The sequence below is a fragment of the Herpailurus yagouaroundi genome, unplaced genomic scaffold (assembly GCF_014898765.1).
Source record: "Herpailurus yagouaroundi ecotype Mexico unplaced genomic scaffold, PumYag 140, whole genome shotgun sequence".
NCBI classification, from domain to species: domain Eukaryota; kingdom Metazoa; phylum Chordata; class Mammalia; order Carnivora; family Felidae; genus Herpailurus; species Herpailurus yagouaroundi.
In genome coordinates, this window is record NW_024412395.1 from 91,094,406 (window position 1) to 91,108,094 (window position 13,689).

The 13,689-nt window shown below is 33.4% G+C and overlaps 1 protein-coding gene across 2 annotated transcripts in view; it reads left to right on the forward strand.

Moving 5' to 3' along the window:
- The window catches only part of SPAG16 (sperm associated antigen 16), a 1,036,541-nt gene that overhangs the window by 45,575 nt on the left and 977,277 nt on the right, over positions 1 to 13,689 (forward strand). For both annotated transcript variants that reach the window (XM_040476151.1, XM_040476150.1), the window contains 2 exons: positions 2,863 to 2,980; positions 10,323 to 10,392. In XM_040476151.1, the coding sequence (XP_040332085.1) occupies positions 2,863 to 2,980; positions 10,323 to 10,392 (188 nt within the window). The remainder of the gene's footprint in view (positions 1 to 2,862; positions 2,981 to 10,322; positions 10,393 to 13,689) is intronic.

The window sequence follows — 13,689 nt, forward strand, 5'->3', positions numbered from 1 at the left end:
AATCTCCTTTGTAATATAGGGGCTGTGATGTCACTCTGGATTTCTGGATATTAATGACAACTCCTGAAAATATTTTTCCCAGTACTTAGTCACGCCTACAGGTTTTGTGGAAAGACTGAGGTTGTCATCACAGGCCATCATTGCTGTGGTGTTATGGAGCTCCTCCTCTACTGTGTGCCAGGAGAGGCAGCTCAGGCATTTTCATCTTTTTGAGTATTAACCATTACTTTTTCCAACTTGCTAAGAGCCACCTCAGCAGTGACTTTACTGCAGCCATTGCAGTGCTTGTTTCAGTACTTGTGAAATCCACTGTTTCAAAAAGGTGAATTATTGTTTATCCATTCTTAGGTTAGTATCTCAAAATCCAATCTCTGAGGTGCTTTTTTGGTTCCTGTTAGTATATGCTGATTAATTCTTATACTAGTTTGGATATATAGTCTCTTTTCTCCCTTACCAAACCATTAGCTTGGCAGTCAGGAGAGGAGGAAGTAGGGCCAACTCCAGGAGGGTATCTTTTACCTTGTGGGGAAGAGGCCTGTACAGCGGCTTGCAGCACATCTAAAGTGTCAGCTCTTCCTAGGGAAGGAGAGCCACCCCTGCATGCCCACAGGGCCTAAGGAAAAGGGATACACAACATCCTTATAGTCATCCTGAGAATTTGGGAAAAAGAGGTCATTTCAGCAAGATGTCATTTTATCTGGATGACATATTATGCATGACTGTGATATAAGAGTCTGATATATGAAGCAAAACCTGATAAAACATAAAGGAAAAATAGATATATCCACAGTTATAATTGGAGATTTTAACACTCCTCTTTTGGCAATCATTAGAAAAATAGGCACAATTTCTCTAAGTCTATAGAATAAGACATCAACTAATTGAGTGTAATTGATATTTCTTGAATTCTACTTTGGACTTTTTATGTGCACAAAATAGGTCATATGCTTAACCATAAAACAAGTCTTTATACATTTCACAGAACTGATGTCATACCAAATATGTTCTCTGACCACAATCAAATTAAATGAAAATCAATGACGAAAAGCTCTCTGGAATATTCCCAAATATCTGGAAATGAAGTAGCATAGTTCTAAGTAGTCCCTGAGTCAATGAAGGAAATGAAAAAATATTTCAATCTGAATGATTGAAAGGCAGCATATTAAAAATTGTGGGATGCAGCCAAAGCAGTTCTTAAAGTAAAATTGATAGTTTTAAATGCTTATATGAGCAAAGAAGAAAATTTTATATCAATAATATAATATTATACTTCGATGATAAAAAAAGAAAAAATAAAGAGAAAGAAATAGAAATAAAAAGATCAGAAACCAATAAACTAGCAAAGGGACAAACATAAGAAAAAATCAACAAAATCATATGTTGATTTTTTGAAAATATAATAAAAGTGATAAAATTTATAATAAAATTGACAAAACTAGATAGACTAATCACCAAATGTTGGCAATGAGGTAGAGTGACCAAGGCTGTCAAATATTGCTGTGGGAAATGTAAATTACAACTCAGCAATTCAACTCGTAGGTATTTTTCCTAAGAGAAATGAAGAGATAGAACCAAAAAATATCTCATATGATTTGTGTCAGTCTGCTCATAGCAACCTTATTCATTATAGCCCCAAGCTAAAAACAAATCAGTTCTTTATCAGTGAAATATTCAATAAACACATTGTAGAATATACATACAAAGGAATGTGACTCACAGTAAAAAGAAATGAATTAGTGATATACACAACAACATGGAAGAATCTAAAAAACATTGTGTTGAGTGAAAGAAGCCAGTTTCTGGTATCATGTAATGAATTTGGAGGGTTTCCTTCCTTTTCTGTTTTTTTGGAATAGTTTGAGAGAATAGGTATTAGTTTTTCTTTAAATGTTTGGTAGAATTCACCTGGGAAGCCATCTGGTCCTGGACTTTTGTTTGTTGGTAGTTTTTTATTACTGACTCAGTTTCTTTGCTGGCTATCTATCTGTTCAAGTTTTCTACTTCTTGTTTCAGTTTTGGTAGTTATATGTTTCCAGTAATTTATTTCCTCCAGGTTACCCAATTTGTTGGCATATAGTTTTTTAAAATCTCTTATAATTGGTTGTATTCCTATGATGTTGGTTGTTACATTCATATTGTATGATTCCAAATACATGAAGTTCTAGAATCTCCTGAGATGTTAGAAATGCTCTATATTTTGATAACATTGTGGACTCCCTGGGCATGCATATTTCTGAAAACTCTGAACTATAACATTTAAGATCTGTATATTTTACTCCAGGTAAATTACACTTCAATAATAAGTAAAAAATAGTATTTTGAAGGCATTTTCAAATTAAAAATATTATTAAAGGTATTTATATCATATACTGAGTTGAACTACTTCTCCTATGAGCTTTCAAAATATTTTATACTTAATTTTCTTAATATGAATTACTCAAACTTGTTTTCAAAACCATCCTTTAGTTTATTTTGATGTGAATGATACTTTCTGTTTAACCTTCCATTGTTTGCAGCCCTTGTCTTTTTGACAACTGTTTCTGAATTGATTAAGCAAACTGCAGATTTTTATCTCAACAAATAGCAGCAATCTTCTGAGTACATGCTTGAATATAGTAAAACTTCTGGTAGGAAATAGAAAAGTAGTTAACTCAAAAGAAATCTGACTTCCCTATTCCCACCATGTTTAAGGGCTGCATACCAAGTAATATTTCTGGCACTTCTTGGCTTGTGTTGACCTTTATATGGTTATTCATTTTTTATCCTACTGTAAAAGCAGAGAGAGAGAGAGAAAGGTTTAGATGTTAGATGGAAATCACTGATTTACTCAATTACCCTTTAAATGCCCTTTATTTTTCATAGGTTGAAGTTACATTATGCATCTTATGAACCAACTATAAGGGTGTTACATGAGAAGCACCACACTTTACTGAAGCAGAAAATGCTGACCTCTCTGGAAAGAGACAGAGCAGTTGGGCAGGTAAAGAAGCCATCAAAACTACCTCAAAATGATTTTAACCATTTAGTTTTCAATAATATAAGTAGGAATATTGGTTTCTGAGATAAATTTAAAAAGGTTTTCTTCAACAATTATGTTGTAAAAAAGATTCATTTGGCAATATTCATAAAAGTTATTTTGTTTGTTTTAAACCTATAAAGATTATTATTAAGCTAAACATTTTTTTTAAATTTAATGTTTATTTTTTTATTTTTGAGAGAGAGACAGAGAGAGACAGTATGAGTGGGGGATGGGCAGAGAGAGAGGGAGACACAGAATCTGAAACAGGCTTCAGGCTCTAGGCTGTCAGCACAGAGCTTGACATGGTACTCAGACTCAAGAACCGTGAGATCATGACCTGAGCCAAAGTTGAACGCTTAACCGACTGAGCCACCTAGGTGCCCCGAAACTTTACTGAATTAAAATAAATTTATAGGAGATTATTAAAGTAAGGTTAGAGGAAGAAGCTCAGCCAATGTAGTCAAACTTGGATTTAAATGCCAACTTTGACATTATGAATACGGACCTTAGATGCTTTCAACTCAGATTTCTTATATATAAAGTATAGCCACAATGATCCGCCTTTTAAAAATATTGTTGTTAAACTTATATGAGATAATGAATAAAAACTCCCTGGAATTTACCCCCAAGTGAATATTTGACACACCTGGTTGCTGACTCAATTTTTAGTGATTTCTACTATTGACATCCTTTTTCATTCTTCCTGGTGGGGTTTTTACATAGGCCTGGGACAGTGATAGGAATGTCTGGTATAGAATTCAAGAAAGATAAAATGTTTATGGGCAACTTAAAAAATATGTAACAGTTTATTAGAAAATATAAAAGTGCAACTATGCTTAACATTCTTTTATTGTTTTCTGGAGATTTTCATTTTTGACCAAACTTTCAGAAGCTACAATAGCTTGTATGATGGTTATATTATTCCTTGAATGATTTTATTGTTAAGACATGATTTAATCGAGTTGTATTTTTTCTGTTCTTGAGTGTAATTCTTAGCTACTAAAATGCAAAACACTACTTGTGTCTCCATGCTTCTTTGTGCTTGAATTTTAATTTTGTATTCTTGAATGTCTGAATTGTATTATTGGTAATATTGCATAAAAGGAGTTTCATATAATTTACATTTTTATGGCATTATATGTAAAACCTTCAGAATTTTATCTCCTTGCTCCTTTACATTTAACCTTTCTCCTCAGCCTCCCGATAAAAGGCACAAGTCTACATCTTGGAGTACTTCAAGCTAGATTTGGTTGCTTCTACTTCTTATCCTGCCACAGGTTCAAATTAGATTTACTCATCTGACTCTCCTTAATCCCTCTTCTCATGTTTATCTCACTATTATCCTTCTCTGGGTGGGGGATCCATCAGTGATCTGGCCATATGTTTCCAAGAGACCATGTATATTTTGACACCTCTGACAGACCATTCATACTGAATTTCATCATTCAAGGATACCAGGGCCTTCCAGACATCCATGCTGGCAAGTGCCTACACTGTTTTCTAGATTGTTAATTTCTACATCTGCAACCTGTCCAGCCCTGGATCTACACTTACGTGTAATTAGGGCTAAGTTATCCTCCTGAAGAGGCCATCAATTCCCCTATCTTTAATATGAGATGAATTTGGGGGCACCTGGGTGGCTCATCTGACTCTTGATTTTGGCTCAGGTCATCATCTCATAGTCATGAGATCGGGCCCAGTGTCTGGCTCCATGCAGGAAAAACCCAAATTTTATAAAAAATAAATATGAGATGAATTTCTGAGTTTAGATCAAAGGCCATTTTGAGGACATATTCAGGCCACATATACTCTTTAAGTTTCAGATTGTTTCTTACTGGTTTAGTTAGAAGAATTAATGATTGGGAGTGGTAGGGATGAGTCCCATCTGTGCTGCACAGTAGCCATGTGAACATTTAGGTTATTTTACTTCTGTATCTTACCTATTTTTCTTACCTATTAAACAGAGATCAAATTACTTGCCTTATGTTTGATATGTATCTAAAGTGAAAACTTGTTTAAAAAATTAAATCACTATCCCTAATGAGGCAGGGTTCAGTTTTCCACAACACTGTTCATATTAGCAAAGAACTGTATTATCTGCAAGCTATTTTATTTTGTCTCTGAACCCCTACTCCTACTATAGACAAAGAAAAAAGAACCTGCTATTAAAGACTATCCAGATCTTCCTGGGTTAAAATAGTCTCTTTGGATTTACCACACAGTATCTGAATGGTATATTAATTGTTCAGCTGAAACTTATCAGTGTTAATTTTTTTTGTCTTCAAATCACATCCTCATTCTTCGCAAGATGGCTCCTACAACAAGGGACATTATGTATCCATATGACGTGAAGACTACATGCTTGGCCTTCACTTGCTAGTGTTGTGTTACTGGTTTTGGTCATACTGCTGGTGTTGAGGTGCATGGTTCTATGTGGTTCTTTAAAGTGTGAACCTAACATACCTTGCTAAATCCATGACCTCTGCCACAGCATCTGTGAGATCCTTAACATCTATAGAGTCATAACATTGTCATGACTCTCATCTTTTTTCTGGTTACATGCTTCAAATGGTAACATTTTCATGTATCTCACTGAGACAAGTTGAGACTTCTGATTTCCCTATTCTGCTAATTCAAACTGTGGGCAATCTGGAAACCACTTAAGGTCCACGTACATAGACATACCATCTTCAATCAACTTTCAGACACTACCTGAAGAATATTATGTTTCTACATCACCATTCAAAATATGAAGGTCTTTTTAAGGGACTGTCAATTTTCCTAGATTATTCTCTGAGAAGCAAGGAGCAAATTTAGTCTGTACTTGGAGTATCTTTGAATTATCTGGCTTTCAGTGTCCTTTTCTTCCAATTAGCCACACTTGGATTTGTAGCTTGAGAGGTGAAATAGGTCACTCATATGTGAATTCTTACTTCTCCCTCTCAGGCATAGATACTTTTATACTTCCTTATTCTATTGGATGAACAAGGATTGGGAGTGGTAGGGATGAATCCTGTCCTCTTCTACTTTATTGGTTACTCTGTATCCTCATTTGTCCTAAGCAGTCCAATCTATACCTGTTATCATAAGGTATCATTAATAATCAGATTTTTTTCAAGATCCAAAATGGGACGTGATTGATGGAGCCTATGCAGTATTGTTAGTATCCTAGTTATAAGAAAGGATGAATAAATATTTGCTATCTATAGAGAAAGATGAACACACAATTTATGAATCCAAGGTGCTGAGTCACCAAAATGACTGTCAGATATTTCTTACACCAGTCTAGTCCTAGGATCAATTAACACATTCTCCAAATTAGAACAGACAATATAGTCTCAGTTTTATCATCTTTCTCCTTGGAGAATGATCCAAGGTTACTATTTAATGAGCTGAACCTTTTTGGGAATGTTTCCTCAAGAAAATGATTTATTATCCACAAGTCTTTGTTTTTGTTTTTGTTTTTTTTTTTCCTGTTGGAATATTCCTATCAGGTATACCTTGGGGTATGGAGCCTTGGATTAACCTTTAAAAAAATTTGTTTTAATGTTTATTTATTTTTGAGAGACAGAGACATGGCTTGAGTGGGGGAGGGGCAGAGAGAGAGAGAGAGGGAGACACAGAATCTGAAGCAGGCTCCAGGCTCTGAACTGTCAGCACAGAGCCCGATGCGGGACTCGGACTCACGAGCTGTGAGATCACAACCTGAGCCGAAGTCGGACGCTCAGCTGACTGTGCCACCCAGGCACCCCAATTGGATTAACCTTTTAACTTGAATCTATTAGTGTGTCATGAGGTTGTAGAATGAATTTATTAAAAATATTTGAAAATAAACATATATTAAAATGTATACAAAGTTCCTCTATGATCTAACATAGAAGATGCATCAACTTTTATGCTTACTTTTTGGTTATGTCTTTATTTTCAGTGTCTGCTTTATTTCAGTGATGCTCTGAGAAGTCACTTCTAACCAAAACTTAGGATGTGAGCTTAGAGCAGTAAGAAGTATGTTACAATTTTTATCTGGATTCCTAATCATCACTTACTTAAAAACCTTATCTTAGTGAACATTTAGCTCACTATCTTTCTCTTTAAACATATAGAGCTCTGTAATACTTTGCAAGAAGGATTAGAATTTAGAATTTTTTAATGATATTCAGTTTGTATATAAAGGAGTAAAAGTATACTGTGAGATGACAAAAATCTAATAAATATGTGTTCTCAAATTCTTCAGGTTACAATATAGCAACTGTTTTAAATTTATTGTAATCTTATGGAAAAACTTCTAATTTAATTGTTTTGTTTTATAAAATTACTTGAAAATGTTCAAAATTCTGAATTACAGTCCCATGATTGAAAATATATAAAATATAATTTATTAGTATATATGTAAAATAAGTTGCATTTTATCTTTTTTTGGTTCATAGGGCTGTAATATAATATATAACATATTATTATTTATATTTATTATAATATAACAATATATACATATTATAAATAACATTTAATAGAGTAAAAGTAAATATATTAATATTTATATTTACTATAATATTAATGTAATATAATATAATATCAGGAGATACTATATAAAATAAATGTATATGTTTTTAGGTCTGCTTGCTGAGAGGATCTAGAAGTAATGAGACTCCAATAGCAAATGAGTATACGCAGTGCATTGATATCTATTTCTTTTTAAAAAATGTTTTAATGTTTATTTACTTTTGAGAGAGAGAGAGAGAATGCACATGTGTGCATGAGGCGGGGAGGGGCAGACACACACACACACACACACACACACACACACACACACACAGATTCCGAAGCGGGCTCCAGGCTCTGAGCTGTCAGCACAGAGCCTGACGTGGGGCCCAAACTTATGAACCATGAGATCGTGACCAGAGCTGACGTTGGACACTTAATGGACTGGACCATCCAGGCACCCCTAAATATCCGTTTTGATACCATCCTCCAACAGATGGAAGTAGGGCTGGGCAGGGAAAATACGAAATGCACCTGGAACATTTGGCCCATGTTGTTGAGCTAGAATGTTAGGAAATGATCAGAAGGTGAAAGAAAGGAAAAGAAAAGAAAAAAAAAAGAAAAGAAAAGAAAAGAAGAAGAAACAAGGAAAAAAAGAAAAGAGAGAGGGAGGGAGGGAAAGAAAGAAGGAAAAAAGAGAGAAAGAAAGAAGAGAGAGAAAGAAAGTACTTAACATAACAATGGGGTATGTCAAGGGACAAAGAAGCTGTTACTGTTGTGGGCACCTCTAGAAGTAAATGGACCAAGAACCAAATTTGGTTTGGATGTTGAAACTGATTGTGCTATACACACAGCACACACAGAGGGTATGAAAACTTTTATTACTTACATAATTGAGCTCTCTAGGGAAAGCAGCATATGCCTTACCATGCAGGTCTGAAATGTCTTCAGAGAGTAAAAGGAAGGAGACTGGCTTAGTGTTTTTGTTGTGGTTAGGGTTTGGAAGTAGGATGAGGGTCCTTATGTGGGATAATGGGATTATATGGTTTGAATCTCCCATCAGTGCCAAAGGAGGAAGCATCCAGGCTTTGATATCAGTTTTCTAAGATGTAGGGCACTAAGGGAAGTAGGAAGTAAGGATTAAAAACTGTTGGCAGTCAAACATCAACAAATGGAGTCATAGTCATTACATGAATCATCCTGAAAGATCTCCCAACGGTCAAATTTTGAACAATTTGAGCAACAAAATAGATTATAACACAGAGTATAAAATAATTATCTGTGAGTTCATAGTAATATAAATAAATGGATGAGTATGTAAATGGAGAAGAAAAATATTTCTCTCAAAGAGGAATCCCAAATGACATATGTAAATAATCTTTTCCTCAAGGAGGTAGAGCTTAACACCTCATCTGTTGTTGCCTATACACAATGACTTGCTTCCACAAGTACAGTGGAAATGGAAGAAAAAGTAATTTTACAATGGAGAAACCTAGACAATACCATTTCAGGAAGGTGATCAAGAATAACATCGTTAATCTTTAACCATGTTGCTAAATAATGAGCTAATAATGACACTTCTACTCTGCAGTCTTCCTCTTCAAAACCCATAACTCCTGTCTAACCATGAGAAAATATTAGACAACCCCAAAAGAATGGATATTCTCCAAAATATTACCTGATCAGTACTCCTCAAAATTGTCAAGATCATCAAAGTGAGGGAAAGTCTGAGAAACTGTACTAGTCCAGAGGAAGCAAATAAGACATGATGACTAAATGTAAAGTGTCCTGTATAAGCTCTTGGAATAGAAAACATGTATTTGAAAAACCATAATGAAATTAGAACACAATATGGAATTCTGTTAATAATAATGTATCAATATTGTCTCATTACTTGTGACAAACATACCATGGTAATGTATGATATTAATGGGAAATAGGGTGCAGGGTATATAAGAGCTCTCTATTACATTGCAACTTTTATGTAAATCTTATACTATTCCAAGTAAGCGTATTTAAAAACTTAATAATCCATTTGGCATTCAAGAATAGATACAAATTTTTTTACCTTTTTATTTCTCCCAGGCATTTTATGAGCACTAATCTATAGATTACGATTATCTGCTGTTTTCTATTAAAGAAATATTATTACTCAGTAATAGTAGGAAAATATGTGTATCTGCATATAATTAAATAGATGGTATTTTGTGTTGATATAATCATATACAATGAGGGACAAGAAAGCTCTTTAAGGTTGAATTTTTAATTGAAGTCTATTGTTCAGGAAATATAGGTAGATTATATGCCTCCAAATTAACAAATTTTCTTAATTATAAAACATGTTTAATAAAACAAGGAATGTCTGTGGGCGGAAAATGAGTTAAGAGTTTCAAGAAAAACAATAGTCTCTTCATATTTTACTTCTCAACTAATACTTACCTCATCTTTTATACACAGAAAGATGAATTAAGTTGTTGTGAAGCAATTTCAACAGAGAAGAAATTTCTCTCAAAGTAGAGTACTGAATAATTATCATTCAAAGTGTGGAATGAGTATTCTTGATTCAGGAAACTATGCTATGAAATAAATGTTTCAGTTGTTTATTTATAATGGATACCTAATAATTACCCACGGAATTGAATTTACAGTTATATTTTTCTTTTGTTATAATACATGTTTAATTATTTAAATATATAGGAATTCAAGAGAAATTAATATTTTTATATCTTTCAGGCAGTAAACACTGTATTTTATTCAACTCTTTTTGAGTCATTTTGTGTATATACAAAGATATAACCCCATATCTTTGGATTTCATTTTTTAGATTTCTGGGCTTCAAGCAACATTGAAGAATATGGAAATAGGGCATAATTACCATGCTTCTGAAATTAGAGGTAAAAATAAAATGTAATAAAACTAATTTAATATCAGTTGGTGATTTTTTAATCTTATCAGAGCTCAAAATTCTGGAGATAATTAAAAGTGAATAAATGATATGGTAACTATTTCACAAATTAAAATGTTAATGACAAGATCAAGAGGGAATATGGATATGGTACTGTATAACTAATTTCAGATAAAAATATGAGGAAACTATAATGGGAGGGCTTGTGTTTCTGACCGTGATGCTGTAGCTGGTACCAGACTAACCTTCTTTTAATGAAAAAACTCTTCAACTAGACTATTTATAGGGCAGCTACTTTTAGCCTTTGGGAAACAGCACAAGTCACAGAAGGAGATAAGAAGTGATAGAAGAAAAATTTATAAGTTGAGATCTGCTATGACTATGGCTTTGTGCCTGGGGCAGTTTCCAAACCAAATTCCATGCAGGTAGAGGTCAAGAAGAGCATGCCAGTCCTGAAGAACTGAAAAGGCAAAGATTATACATAGTTCACACTGTCCCAGGAAAGTGCACCAGATAAAAAGGGAGCTGCAATAAGCAGTGACCCAATTTATGAGGGAGTTTACTGAGTCTTTTAGTTGATAGCGGGTTATACATGTAAGAATACCCAAGACTTGACTGTGAGGAGATTTTAAAGGTCTAAGAGGGGAAAAGGATTCTAGAAATCAAACAGGTATGGTGACATTGGAGTTCTGGTCATATCTGGATGAAGAGACCTCTTTACTCTTTAACTCCTTGTTAATACCATATTAATGTTTAACATAATCATATTAACGTATTAACCATATTAACATAACACTTGTACTGCCCTTTATTATAAAACCCCAAACAAAGCTTACATAGAATTTCTAAGGGAGATAGAGTTTGAGTTTGAATCTTGTAAGTTAGAGAGACTTGGGGAAAATGTAGGGCTTTCCATGGATCCACCTTAACAAAGTAGAAAATTAAGCCTAGAATTTCAAGGTGATCATCAAAAAACTGAACTGCGTGCTAGAACAAAAATGAATACCCTTTAAAGGAAGGCAGTTGTCCTGAGCCTTGATAACCTGTCATCTATACTGCCCGGTATGTAATTTAAGTTTTCTATGTATATTATAGAGACAGGAAAAGGTGGCCCACAATCAAGATAAAAATCAGTAAATGGAAACGTACACCAGGATGGCCCAGATGTTGAATTTGGCTGATAAAAATGCTAGTGCAACTATTTTGAATATTATCAAGGAATTAAAGAAAAATATGACATTAATAAGTGAAGAGATAGGAAATCTTAGCAGCTACATGGAAACCAAAAAAAAAAAATTAAATTCTAGTATTGAGAAATATGATAATTTAAATGGAAATTTTATAGTTTACAACAGATTGGAGATGACAGAAACGTCAGTGAATTTAAGAGACATCAGTTAAAACTTAGTCTGATGACTAGAGAAAAAAATTAAAGGGAAATATGCCTATTTAATAGATGTGAAATTGCAGTGCCAAAGGAGAAAAGAACATGAATGGGACACAAAATATTTAAACAAAAGATGACCTAAATTTTTCTAAATTTGATAACATCAACTCCCCCAAAAGCAGATAACTGTAAACCTAAGGAGAATCAATCCTGGATGCATCATATTCAAACCTTAAAATTTAAGTGAGACAATCTCTAAAGCAGCAAGAGAAAAAAATCATATTACATACAAGAGAACAGTAATGTAATAAAGGCTGATTTCTTGTCAGAGATATTAGAGGCTAGAAACAAAGAAATGACAGTTTTCAAATGTGGAAAATTTTTAATTCAGAATGCTATGTCCAGTAAAATATCCTCAAAAAATAGGGTGAAATAAAGACATACAGACATTTTAATTTAAATGAAAGCTAAAAGATTTTGTTGCAAATCATTCTAACGTGTGGGAAATACTAAAGGACTTTCCTTGGTCAGAAGAAAACTCAGATCTCTGGGATTGAATACAGAGATTTAGGAATGTTAAATTCTGGTTAAGATATATATTTTTTATTTTTAATTTCCTTAAAAGAAAAATGCCTTATAAAAACAAAAATTATTGTACATACCTTATAAATGGTAATGCTAACATAAGAAAATAATTTTGGGAGTGGTGCAAATGTTCTATATCTCTATTTTGGTGGTGGTTATATGCTGGTTTATCTTTGTCAAAACTTACCCAATTCTATATTTAAAATGTGTTCATTTTATTGTATGTAAATTGTACCTCAGTAAATTTGATTTTAAAAAATGATGGAAACTCTGAAATATAGAAAGACTGCAAAACAGTGAATTTTCTTAATAAATATGACATCCTATTATTCACAGATGACTATTCACTGTGTTCAATGGTTAAAGCTTAAGAGAAAGAAATAGCATTCTCATATTTGAAATTTTTTTTCTTAGCCTTGATTCAGTAGTTCCTTTCAAATATTTTAAGTTAAAGAAATATTAGCTATGCTCAATGATTCCTAAAGATGCTATGAACAAAGATGTTTATTGTAGTCATATCTATAGTAAAAAAACAGTGCAAACAATCTTATTAACCACAGGTGAATGTTTAAATATGGCTGATCATGCAACTAGAAAGTCTTTAAAAATCATGCATAAGAAAATGCTCACATCATAAAGTTAATAAAATGTTAAAAAATAAGAACATTTATATAGTAAAAGGTCATAGCTATTAAATATATGCAAATAAAAATGATGCACACCAAAATATATACATAATTTGCATGATGTGATTTTTTTCTACATTTTTTCCTTATTGCATTTTTTTTTTTACAAAGGATATATATTTTTGTTAAGATAAAATTACTTGTTTCCAGGGTGTCTGGGTGGCTGTCAGTTAAGCATCTGACTTCAGCTCAGGTCATGTATGATCTCATGGTTTATGGAGTTGAGCCCCATGTGGGTCTCTGTGCTGACAACTCAGAGCCTGGAACCTGCTTCAGATTCTGTGTCTCCCTGTCTCTCTGCCCCTCCCTGCTTGTGCTCTGTCTCTGTCTTTCTCTCGCTCTCTCAAAAACAAATAAAACATTAAAAAATTTAAAAAATTACTTGTTTCCATATGTAAATAACTTTTAAGAATGCAGTCAGTTATAAATATGAAGGGATAGTGTCAGCCTATCACAGCCTCAGGAACTCTAACTTCCCAAATGACTAAAATGTGTGAAGACCAATATATATAAGAAGGCTTAAAGGTTGAGGAATTTCGTGCACTGAGTTGATAGTTATAACAATTAATCTCTAATACTCCATTCTACTCTAACAGTTTGTGTTCTTTATCCTTGGCATCTCTATTAA